At 49.6% G+C, this 12,931-nt stretch overlaps 1 protein-coding gene across 1 annotated transcript in view; it reads left to right on the forward strand.

The window, feature by feature from the left end:
* Positions 1-1,857, forward strand: part of SLC8A2 (solute carrier family 8 member A2) — a 107,419-nt gene extending 105,562 nt beyond the window's left edge. The window contains exon 6 of the mRNA XM_056846203.1: positions 1,481-1,857. Within this exon, the coding sequence (XP_056702181.1) occupies positions 1,481-1,857 (377 nt within the window). The remainder of the gene's footprint in view (positions 1-1,480) is intronic.
* The last annotated feature ends 11,074 nt before the right edge of the window (positions 1,858-12,931 follow it).

Consider the following 12,931-nt stretch of genomic DNA (forward strand, 5'->3'; position numbering starts at 1 on the left):
ACGCAAGGAGCGAGCTGCGTTCCCGCATTCCCGCCGGTCCTATGAAGCAGGCCACGCTCTTCCGTCTGAGAAACTGCTTGGCTGCAGAGCCACTGGCCAGCCAAGAACTCACCCTTCTTTTGAGCAGCCCTAGGCGTAACGCCTTGGCGTCGGCTGCCGCGTAGGTCACCCAGAGGCCGCTGTCAACGTGCTGCACAAAGCACATGGACTCGCCGTATTTGATCTCGGGGGCTCCCATCCCCTCCACATCTCGCTTTGGAGCCACATCCAGCTTTTCCTAAAAGGATGGGAAGAAGAAAAGGGTACCTGGGGTAGGCCAAGAGACGGTCTCGGAACAACATGTGGTGTAGTTAGATCCCGAGTAGAGATTTGAACCTTGTCCTCCCTTGTCCTAGGTCAAACGCTAACCACTACAGCCCACTGGCTCCAGGTGTATCCCCCCCCCCCGCCTCATATGGGTGCATCCACAGGATTCCTTTCGCTGCCTTCTCTACTTCTTCCTTGCATAAGACAAGATTCTTTCCCATCCTGGGGGGTGGGGGGTGGAAGAAAGAGTACTTTTCCAGCCTGGACTCCTGGACTGGCATTGCAGCCACTTCTGGGGAGTGTCAGCTGCTTTTATTTACAAGATTAGTGGTCCCCAACATGGTGCCTGTGGGCACCATGGCACCCACCAAGAGATTTTAGAACATGGGTGGGTCCTTGTGGGGCTCTTGCTCAGCAGGGCTTTTATTGGCCACTGAAGATCCAATTGGCCGTGCAGATTAAAATACCATTGATTCAGCTGCAGCTGCCCCCACAGAACTGCCTTTTATTCCCTCTCGCCCCTCTTTCCCCAGTGTATTCTTTAAATCCCCCCTCTTCTCCCCTGCTCGTGGGCTTCCTGTGGGTGGTCGGCTCCACCTCCTGTGGCAGCCATTTTATACCTTATGCCCACCACCCTGTGTCAGAATTCTGAAGGTGCCCGCAGGCTCAAAAAGGTTGGGGGGCCCTGAGATAGAGTGACAGACTTGGATCTAGAAGACCCAGGTTCGAATCCTTGCTCTACTATGGAAGCTCACTGGGAGACCTGGGGCCTGTCACACACTGTCAGCCTAACCTACCTTACAGGTACGGTTGCCAGCTCTGGGTTGGGAATTACCTGGAGATTTTGGGGGTGGAACCTGAGGAGGGCGGGGTTTGGGGAGGGACTTCAATGCCATACAGTCCAATGGCCAAAGCGGCCATTTTCTCCAGGTGAACTGATCTCTGTCGGCTAGAAATCAGTTGTAGTAGCAGGAGATCTCCAGCCACCACCTGGAGGTTGGCCACCCTACTCACAGGGTTGTGCTGTTAAAGCAGGAGGCAGGCAGGTGACGTAAGCCGCTTTGGATCCCCATTGGGACCCCCCTCGTAGGCCTTGGTTTTCTGTGCCCCCCTCCCCAACCTCTTCACGGCCTGCTCCCGAACCCCTTCCGATCCGGCTCTTCTCTCCCCGCAGACACCTTCGCCAGCAAAGTGGCCGCCCTGCAGGACCAGTGTGCCGACGCCTCCATCGGCAACGTGACGGGCAGCAACGCGGTCAACGTCTTCCTGGGCCTGGGCGTGGCCTGGTCGGTGGCCGCCATCTACTGGGCCTGCCAAGGGAAAGACTTTGAGGTGCAGACGGGCAACCTGGCCTTCTCCGTCACCCTCTTCACCATCTTCGCCTTCATCAGCATCAGCGTCCTCATGTACCGGCGCCGTCCACACATAGGGGGCGAGCTGGGGGGGCCCCGAACCCCCAAAATCCTGACAGCCAGCCTCTTCATGGGCCTCTGGTTCCTCTACATCCTCTTTGCCAGCCTGGAGGCATATTGCCATATCAAAGGCTTCTGAAGACTTGTGGCCGGAGGGCCCAGAGGTGGGGAAAAGGGGAGGCCAGAGAGTAAGCCAGTCCACAACAGGGCACCTCTATAAAGAGACCCCTCGCTGAAGCCCCTCTTCCCACCTCCCTGAGCATCCATTTGTACCACAATTCTCCTCTCTCCTAGCTGCCAGCCCCAGTTTTTTGAGCATCTCTACCAGGGGGGTTATTTTTTTAACTTGCAGCTGAAGCTTCCCTTCCTCTTCCCCTTCTGCAGCAAACATCCCAACAGTTTTTGTGTGTGTGTGTGTGTGTGTTGGGGGTCTTCCCTCCACACCACAGACCTGGGGACTGGGTATAAAACCCAACAGGAAGTGGAACTGGTTGTTTCGAGCATCTTCTTTGCTTCCTACCTTGGCTGAAGGACCCAGTGGTGTGTCTACTAAAATGCCATCCAGGGGGTTCTACTGCTCTACGCCAGCCGGAACCCCAGGATTTGGAAGAAGTAGGCCTCTTGCTCCATCAAGGGTCTTGCAAAAAGAGTTGGTTTCCCCACCCCCGCTACACTGTTTTGGAATAGGGGGGCAATACGGAGGGGATGCGGAGACACTATAGAGGAATGGAAGCAGGAACGAGATGGAGCCTTGCCGTTTATTCTCTCTCTCTGTCTCTCTCTGTCTCTCTTACTTTTTTGCCCTTCGACGTTTTCGATAGTTGTCTTGTTGTTTGCAAAACGTCTCGCTAGGCCGGGGAGAGGGGGACATCAAAGATGTTTTGCCCAAACTCAGCGCAACAAAAAACAAGGGGACATTTGATCTCATCATCAGCACCCACCTCCTCCCCTTTGTGATTTTTTTGAGGGCGAACATTGGTAGGGTTCACACAAGCCGTTACCCCGGGTTAAACCACCCTTCATGAGCTTTTTAACACCTGCTTCACTGTTACTGACAAGAGGTGTTTAAGAAAAGGAGCGTATGCACCCCTCTTCTCCTCATCTTTCCATTCATGGATGGACCATGAATTACCAGAGGAAACCACCCTCTGCGCTCCCTCTCTAGGAGACTTCTATCTGCCTTCTTTCTGTCGTTAAAGAATTCTGTGACATTTTCTCTATCACCTGATTCATGTCACTCATAGCTGGATAAACAAGCCACCCCACTATGAATGATGACATTGGGTGTGTTGGATGGATCACCTGGGGAACCCCTACATTATGACCATACCTCCCTGGGAGAGATCTGATCCCTGGGAGTACTGATTGTGGGAAGTCCCATGAGATCCACCCAACCCCAACAATTCCTTCATTCAAACTCTCAAGGGATCCAAGTCACATTGAAGGTGGAACTCCACCGTACCAGAAATATAGGAAACAGACCTACTGCTTCACTGAAAAAAGGTTCCTCGCCATTTGGAAATTTGTCCTATTATGTCATACATTGAAATACTCCAGCACACACTGTTGCTCTTTGGGTTGCGGGAATGAAGATGCAGACCAGTGTTTGTAGATCTTCACATGCATCCAAGTTTCTCTTTTTAGAGCACAAATTACAGTAGAGTCCTTGAGTCGGAAACCTCATTGGGGGCCACTTGCTCTGACCCCCCGCCCCCAGGCTCAGGAAATTCAAAGCTAGAGCATTCCTGACAAACGGCCATCAAGAGAGGGTGAGCCTCCAAGCAAAGGTTAGACAGAGAGCTATTACTGAAATATGCTGTGCATATTTGAGGCAGAAAAAATCCAGGCAAAAAAAAAAAAAGGTTAGTGGGACATCCCTGCCCCTAGTCCATGCCATAGCAGAGTCTCATTTTGAGAGGACCAGCCTGAGTGTGCCATCCCAAGCACGGCACATGCATGCGCCAGAGAAGACACTAGAGAAGAGATTTAGGAGCCCCCGCAACAGGAAGTGCTGCCATCTTGAAAGCGGGAACACTCTGCTGGGATAGGGTTGCCCGTCTCCAGGTAGGGCCTGGAGATCTCCTGGAATTTCAACTGGTTTCCGAGCTACAGAGATCTGTTCCCCTGGAGGAAATGGCTGCTTTGGAGGGTGGACTCTGGGGCACTGCTGAGACCTCTCTCCCCCCCCCCCCCAAACACTGCCCTCCGCAGGTTCCACTCTCAAATCTTCAGGAATTTCCAACCTGGAGTTGGCAACCCTACTCTGGCAAAACAGTGTCAAAAGGAAAGGGGAAGGGAATCAACCCGAAAACAAATCAGGTAGCCCGAAAGGGTTAATTAAGCAAACCTCAAAATATTTACAATTTAAAAGATGAATTTTAATTATCCATAAATTACACATACACCATAAAAATTGCTCTACTGTACACATGCAGTAGAAAAGAGCAAGAGTCCAGTAGCACCTTAAAGACTAGTAAAATATCTGGTAGGGTAGGTGAGACGAGCATAGTTGCCCTGTCTTGGGATTCTGTGCATAACTCATTCAGAGTCATCCTGGGGACATCAGATTGAGTATGGTTTATCTTGGGCCTCCACACAATCCCATAAGAACATAAGAAAGGCGCTGCTGGATCAGACCCAGGCCCACCCAGTCCAGCAGTCTGTTCACACAGTGGCCAACCAGGTGCCTCTAGGAAGCCACAAACAAGACGAGTGCAGCAGCACCGTCCTGCCTGTGTTCCACAGCACCTAATATATTCGGCATGCTCCTCTGATGCTGGAGAGAATAGGTATGCATCATGACTAGTATTCATTTTGACTAGTAGCCATGGATAGCCCTCTCCTCCATGAACATGTCCACTCCCCATTCATCTCTGTTGCCAACTTTTGATTCCAAAAAAAGCCAGCTCAGGTTGGGCATCGTGATCTACAAGGACGTGGCACGTGAAGGGCAAGGGCAGGATGAGATCTGCCAGTTCGGGACCAGGGTGTAGAGCCTCAAGGAAACCTGATAGATTAAGGGTGGAGTCGAAACAATCTCCCTTTCGCCAGCTTTGCAGAGGACATTGACTTGCTGGAGCAGTTAAATTTTAGCTTGTTTGAACCCATAGCCCTGCCCATGCTCTGAGTTAATGCCCTTTTGCACCAGAAAAACTCAAACCTCTGGTTGCCAGCTTCCATATGGAGCCTGGAGATCTCCCCAAATTACACCTGATCTCCAGACTACAGGGATCAGTTGCCCTGGAGAAAATGGCTGCTTTGGAGGGTGGACTCTACGGCATTATATCTTGCTGAGGTCCTTCCCCCCCTCCCCAGGCTCCACCCTTAAATCTCCAGGAATCTCCCAACCTGGAGTTGACAACCCTACATTGCGCCACACAGCCCAGTTTCCACCTACTAGTTTGGGCTGCCACGTGGATCAGGGGCTAGTGTTGCCAGCTCTGGGTTGGGAAATTCCTGGAGGTTTTAGGGTTGGAGCCTGGGGTTTGGGGAGAAGAGGAACCTCAGCTGAGTATAATGCCATAGAGTCCACCCTCCAGAGCAGCCATTTTCTCCTGGGGAACTGATCTCTGTCATCATACAGGATGATCTTGACAGGCTGGAGAATTGGGCTAAAACTAATAAAATGCACTTCAACAAAGACAACTGTAAAGTTCTGCATTTAGTTAGGAAAAATCAAATGCATAATTATAGGATGGGGGAGACTTGTCTGAGCAGTAGTGTGTATGAAAAGGATCTTGGGGTCTTAGTAGACCGAACACTGAACATGAGTCAGCAGTGTGATGCGATACCTAAAAAGGCAAATGCGATCTTGGGCTGCATCAACAGAAGTATAGTGTCCAGATCACGGGAAGTCATGGCATCGCTTTACTCGGCTCTGGTTAGAACTCACCTAGAGTACTGTGTTCAGTTTTGGGCACCCAATTTAAGAAAGATGTAGACAAGCTGGAACATGTCCAGAGGAGGACAACAAAGATGGTGAGGGGTCTGGAGACCAAGACCTGAAGGAGCTGGATATGTTTAGCCTGAAGAGGAGAAGACTGAGAGGGAATACGATAACCATCTTCAAGTATAGAGGATGGTGCCAAGTTGTTTTCTGTTGCCCCAGGAGGTTGGACCAGAACCAACTGGTTGAAATTAAATCAAAACAGTTTCTGTCTTGACATTAGGAAGAATTTTCTAAGAGCGGTTCCTCAGTGGAACAGGCTTCCTCGAGGGTGGTAAGCTCTCCTTCCCTGGAGGTTTTTAAGAAGAGGTTAGATGGCCATTTGTCAGCAATGCTGATTCTGTGACCTTAGGCAGATGATGAGAGGGAGGGCATCTTGGCCATCTTCTGGTCACTGGGTGTGTGTGTGGGGGGGAGGTAGTTGTGAATGTCCTGCATTGTGCAGGGGGTTGGACTAGATGACCCTGGTGGCCCCTTCCAACTCTATGATTCTATGATCTGGTGATAAGCTGTGATTCTGGGCGATCTCCAGGCTCTGTCTGGAAACTGGCAACCCTATCAGGAGCCATCTCTAAGGGTGACCAGAATGAGCAGAGTGGGTGCCTTGAAAGAGGCCTGAGCAAACGTTTATTTTATTTTTGTATATATACTCATTATTTATACAAAGTTGTCAGTGTAACATGGAGCTTTGCTGCCTAACAGAAAAGACAGCTCTCTGCCCCATGGAACATCCATTCAAAATATTGACTGGGAAAGAGGCACACGCATAGCGATGAAACGACGGAGCCTGAGGAGGGCGGGGTTTGGGGAGGGGAGGAGCTTCAATGCCATAGAGTCCAATTGCCAAAGCAGCCATTTTCTCCAGGGGAACTGATCTCTATCAGCTGGAGATCAGTTGTAATAGCAGGAGATCTCCAGCTGGTACCAGGAGGCTGGCAACCCTAGTCATTCCCTCTTCAGGTTAGACCAGGAGCCTTAGGGTTGCCAACCTCCAGGTGGCACCTCGAGATCTCCTGCTATTACAACTGATCCCCTGGAGAAAATGGCTGCTTTGCAGGGTGGCCTCTATGGCATTATGTCCCTCCCCTCCCCAGGCCCCACCCCCCAAATCTCCAGGTATTTTCCAACCTGGAGCTGGCAACCCTAAGGAGCTTAGACTGTTGGGTCTTTTTCTCCCCCAGTCATCCACTCTGGCCAACCAGGGAAGGACGTTTGGCCTCTTTGCCATCCCTGTGCCCCCAGATGTTTTGAAAGCAGGGGGGGGTGCAGGCCAAAAGAAGAGAAAAGCTGAAGGGCGTTTTGGAGAAGCTGAACTTGGACTCTCCCCCTGCCGGCAAGAGAGAAGAAGGACTAAGCCCGAGGCCTGTGGCAGCCGTAGCAGAAGCTCTGGGGCATTTGCCATTCCTCACCCTTCGGTCAAAACAGTTGGGCTGTTCGTGGGCCAGCAGTTTGGCTTCTGGTCTTTGAGCTCAAAGTCCCAAGGCACTCCAGCCTTCCAGCTGCCTCCCTGCTCACACTTTTAGGCCTGACTTCGATGGCTCGGCAAAAGGGCTCCCCCGGGGAACCTTTGTGCTTGGTCCATCTGCTGCAGGCTTTCACACGGACCAAATAATGCACTTTCAATCCACTTCCAATGCACTTCGCAGCTGGCTGGACGGATCCAGCGACGGATGGAAACAGCCCGGTGTGGAACAACAAAATCCACTTGCAAACGATGGTTAAAGTGCATTGAAAGAGGACTGAAAGTGCATTATTGAGGACGTGTGAAAGTGCTGTGTCTTGCTGGAAAAGAGCCAGGATGTGCAAACTGGTTATGTGGCTGCTTTGCATGGGAGTCAATGGCCCTGGTTCAATGGGACAATTGCAAAATCCCAAAGGGGATTGCTTTGCCTAACCAGCGCTGCATTTAAACCAGAAAAGAACTTGCAATTTGGCAGTTCCCCCTCCATAGGGTTGCCAACTTTTAGGTGGGGCCTGGAGATCTCCCAGAATTTCAATGGACCTTCAGAAGACAGAGTTCAATTGGCTTGGAGAAAACGGCTGTTCTGGAGGGTGGACTCTATGACATTATACCCCACCCCCTCCAAGCTTCACCCACAACTCTCCAGGAATTTTCCATCCCGGGGCTGGCAACCCTACCCCCCACCCCTGCTTTTCCATATTTGGCTGGGGGGTTGCATAAAAGTGGTGCGGTGAGGATCCAGCATTGCGTCAGGGGACGGAGTCCTGTGTTCTGGAGCACTGACCTTTTTAAAAAAAAGAAAGTTGACCAAATTCCCATCTGAATTTACAAAGAACCGTAGGTATGGGAACAATTTTCTAACACGTTGTGGGGAGGGGAGGTCGGGGGAACGAAAGGTGAACCCATCTGGGTGTGCCTGTGTGCATTTTTAATATCTGGTTTTCGTAACACTTCCCTTTTTGACATACAGATTTTCAGATGCAAGGACTTTGTAGCTTCCTTTCTACATAGCCAGGCAGCAGCACAAAACCACAGACAGCAAAAATCTTTGCCCGAAAGCTGTCACTCTTCTCTCACACGTTCTCTCCCTTTAATTTTGTTTTTTAAAAACTCTGGATTGTTCGTTCTCTCTCTCTCTCTCTCTCTCTCTCTCTCTCTCTCTCTCTCTCTCTCTCTCTCTCTCTCTCTCTCTCTCTCTCTCTCTCTCTCTCTGTACAGGTTGCCATAAAAATATTGAATTCTGCCTGTTCTTTATTTTGCAGACAAGAAATCTTGTTTAGCTGAGCATGCACAATGCCCTCTAGGGACAAATGAACAAGTTTATGAATACATTTTATTTTGAAGAGAAAAAAAACACTCTAGATCCTAAAGAAGTGGTTATTTTTGTGACAAAATCTTTTTCACTCACCTCCTTGGACTGGGTTGCATATGTTGAAATACATACCTAGAGTTTTGTAAATATGAATCTTTAATGCTATATATCGGGGGGGGGCTAGCTTTTTGAGCCAGGGGCAGCTCTGGACGTCTGAAACAGGGTGGTGGGCGTAGGAACAACATGGCTGCCACATCTGGTGGAACAAAGTTATGCATAACTCTCTTTAACATTTTCGGCAGAAGCTCTGTTTAATAGGATGCCTTTTAATCTGCACAGCCAGTCAGAGGACCTGCTGGGCACAAGCCCCCTGGCCCTGCCCACGTCCTAAAAACACTTGGCGGGCACCAGTAAAGATGCTGACAGGCTCCATGGTGCCCATGGGCACCATGTTGGGGACCCCACTATTGTGCAAAAATTAAAGCAGTTAAGATCAGGCCACACCAAGGACATGGAAGGGTTTTTCTTCTTATGTACTCAAAGGACATTCCTGGAACACACATTTTGCAAATTGACAAAAAGGGGGGAACTGGACCGGCATGCTCCAGGAAGCAGAGAATTTTGAGAATAGCTGAGAGTCAGCTGAAAGAGGTGGGGGGGGATTGGCAGATGGGGGAATTGCTTTAGCCCCTGAAGGTTTATAAGGCAGTAAGAAATGTTTTTATCCCTTCCCTGTCTGCAATTATTTGCAGAACTTCCATTTGTTCACTGTAATAGCAAATGTTAGCTGAGGTGACCTATTGCAAAAGCAGTAAAATGGGTCCATGAGCAAATAAAATGAAATTCTCCCTACTCAGGGGAGTCCCTAAAAAGAAGATCCCCCCCCCCAAGGACTGGCCTGGTGTGGACTGAATGTACTCAGAATGGAGAGAGCAATTGAGAGTCTGTTAAAGGTGAAAGGAGGACAGGAAAATGAGTCTGTTCAAGTCCCCAAGAGCTTAAAGTAAAGGAGGAGATATTTGGGTTTGTAAGACTTTCTCACCCTGACCTGGATGGCCCAAGTCAGATCTTGACAGATCTCAGAAGATAAGTAGGGGGTCAGACATGGTCAGTACTTGGATGGGAAACCACCCAGGAAATCCAGGGTTGCTAGACAGAGGCAGACAATGGGAAAACAACTCTGCATGTCTCTTGCCTTGAAAACCCCATGAAGGGGCGCCATAAGTCGGCAGCCACCATTTTACACACACAGACACACATACAACTTTCTCATTTAGTCCTCTATCTTCAGGGATGCAAGATCTTCATTTCATCAATCCAGCTGCCCTAACACATAGCTCAGGGTATGAAGAAGAGCTGTTTTTTAAAGAGAAAAACTGGGCAGCTCACAGTAAGGTTACCAACCTCCATGGAGGAGCCTTGAATTCCCCCAGAAGTGCAACAGATCACCCGGCTGCAGAGGTTAATTCCCTTGAAGGAAACTGCAGCTTCAGAAGGCAGAGTCTGCGGCGGCATCCCATCCCTGCGGAGCTCCCTTCCCAAATCCCGCCTTTCCAAGGCTCCATCTCTCTCATTCTTACCTGCCTTACAGGGTGTTGTGAGAATGGAATTGTCAGGTCTGAGTTCGCCTAGCAATTCCCAAAAACCAGACGTCCGGGCAGGTATCCTAAGAAGCAGGTTTATTAGGGAAAGTCTACAGTGAGGAGCAGCAACTGACGTTCGCTATTGATGGATTTCAATGGGGGGAAAGGGAAAGGGACAGGGCAGCACATAATAAGAGAAATCAAACAGTACGTGGGTTGCCAGGACGATTCCCTGGTTCCCAGGAAGGTTTACAGTTTCAGTTCACAGTTATCCCACTTCCAGCAATTTCAGCAGACAAAACAATATCGAAGCTACACAAGCCAGAGTCCTTGGAGAGCCACCTGCGCGCAGGGCATGACTTCCAGGCCAGTGCCTGACAGTAACGGGAAGAGAGAACCCTGTGTCCTGCATTAAGCTACTTGGACCTAAGGGGGTATAAAAATGCATGAAACAGAAGAGTTGGTTTTTAAAACCTGCTTTTCTCAACATTGTGAGGAGTCTCAAACTGGCTTACAATCACCTTCCCTTCCTCGCCCCACAGCAGACACCTTGTGAGGTAGGAGGGTGGGGCTGAGAGAGTTCAGAGAGAACTGTGACTGACCCAAGGTCACCCAGCAGGCTTCATGTGGAGGAGTGGGGAATCAAACCACTACACCACACTGGCTCTCCACATCATGCTGGTAGAGAAAGAGGGGTAATACCCTTGCAGGAAATGCATGACAGTGAAATTGGTACAAAAAGGAGGTCGTCGTGTGCAGGTAAGAACCTTCAAAATAGGAGGCGGGCACACACCTTGGTGTGAAATATTAAATGGCAGCACGGGGCACATTTGCTGATCTTTCCATTTTGAAATGGGAAGCCCCCCCGCAGCCCCTGCTCTTGCGCTTTGGAGACCGTCCTGTCAAGCGGAATTTAAGTGGGTGCAATTTTTGCTGGCCTCATCCCGGAGCCTTTCAGGAAGGGGGCGGGGCCTCCCGTTGGAGCATTCGATGCTCATTGGGTGTTACCGCATTATGTATTCCCAGCGATGTATTAAGCGTTTGAAAACGTTATAAAAAATACTGTTCGCACTTTGTTTGGCCCCTTTAGCTGTGAAGACGTCTTCCAACCATTTATAAGCCGTGGTATCCAAAAACCCTTTTAAAGCGATGTTTTTTACAACATTTTCAAACTCTTAATACATTGCTGGGAATACAAAGTGCGGTAACCCCCATTCTCTCCAGAAGGAGACACTTCCATTCCATTATAGGAAAAACTGACCCTTAGGCAGACTATGTTTACGGGGTAGTTTGCCTTCCCCAGTCGTCTGCAGTTTACCCCCAGCAAGCTGGGTACTCATTTTACCGTCCTCGGAAGGATGGAAGGCTGAGTCAACCTTGAGCCGGCTACCTGAAACCGACTCCCGTGGGGATCCAACTCCGGTAGTCCTGAATAAAGCTTTTGACTGCAGTACTGCAACTTACCACTCTGCCCCACGGGGCTCTATAGCTGCCTGTTAGGTAGTTATTAAATAAAGGACTGGAGCCCCAAGCCCATAGGAGTTTTTCCTGTTGTTTTTTTACTCAATGGCATGATCAAACATCTGGCTACAAGATGGCGCTGTTGTGTTAGCGTTTGCATTGGATTGTTCAAGAACATTTCTAAACAAAAAAATACATATTTCATGCTCATAGCAAATTCTTTTTCTCTTAGGTGGGGAGTAAATATTTGGTAATGAGGGGAGCACACACAGCAAGGAGGACGCACAGCATTCCGTTCCAAAATTATCCAAAAGGTCCGATCCAAATGCAGCCCAAAAAATGGGACTATGAGAGGAAGCTGCAAGCAATTACACAGATCAGTCACTAGGTGGTGCTCTCGTGCCAAGTGGGCAAACCCATCTGAGTGTTTAGCGCATAAAATACCAATCCAGACTGGTGTCTTATTTCTAGTTGTGGCTTCAGAGGGATGCAGGATGGGGTGGTGGTGGGGGGGGATATTTGACAGGAAGACCATGCAGTGGGGACTCGATTATGTAGGGAGCTAGATTCAAGTCCAGTTGCACCTTAGAGACCAACAAGATTTACAGGATATAAACTTACATCCCAAAAATCTTTTTTGGTCTCTAAGGTGCTACTCAATTCGAATTTAGCTCTTCTACTGCAGACCGACATGGCTACCCTCTGAAATTACCTAGGGAGAAAGCCAACCGATCAGGAAAAAAACTAGTTGGCTACTCTTGTGCATATTAACAGCAGCCTCGTTTGTAGATCTTGGTCGGTAAAAACTTTCCAAAGCAAGAAAGTCAACGTTGTCAGCAGAGAAGGAAATAGCAGTGCCAAGAGAACTCGAACACATGATGTTGCCTTACATGGAATCAGAGAACCAGTCAAGTGTTGTCTCTCCTGACCGGCAGTTGGTTGCCAGGGTCTCAAGGGGTGAGGAGGACTTTCACATCACCTCCTTCCTGATCCTTTTACCTGGAGATCCTGGGGATCAAACTGGCAACCAAGCCAGCGTGGTGTAGTGGTTAAGAGGAGTGGTTAGGAGTGGTGGACTCTGATCTAGAGAACTGGGTTTGATTCCCCGCTCCTCCACATGAGCAGCTGAGGCTAATCTGGTGAACCAGGTTGGTTTCCACACTCGGCCGGGGAGAGCGGGTTATTACATTGAAATAATAAATAAATAAATAAATATTTCCCCACTCCTACACATGAAGCCAGCTGGGTGACCTTGGCGTAGTCACAGCTCTCGCAGCCCCACCTACCTCACAAGGTGTCTGTTGTGGGGAGGGAAGGGAAGGTGATTGTAAGCCGGTTTGATTCGGCCTTAAATGGTAGAGAAAGTCGGCATCTAAAAACCAACTCTTCTTCTGCATGTTAAGCAGCTATCCCACCACCAAGCCACAGACCCTCCCTCTAGGGCTGTGC

Source organism: Euleptes europaea, chromosome 3 (genome assembly GCF_029931775.1).
Source record: "Euleptes europaea isolate rEulEur1 chromosome 3, rEulEur1.hap1, whole genome shotgun sequence".
Taxonomy (NCBI): Eukaryota; Metazoa; Chordata; class Lepidosauria; order Squamata; family Sphaerodactylidae; genus Euleptes; species Euleptes europaea.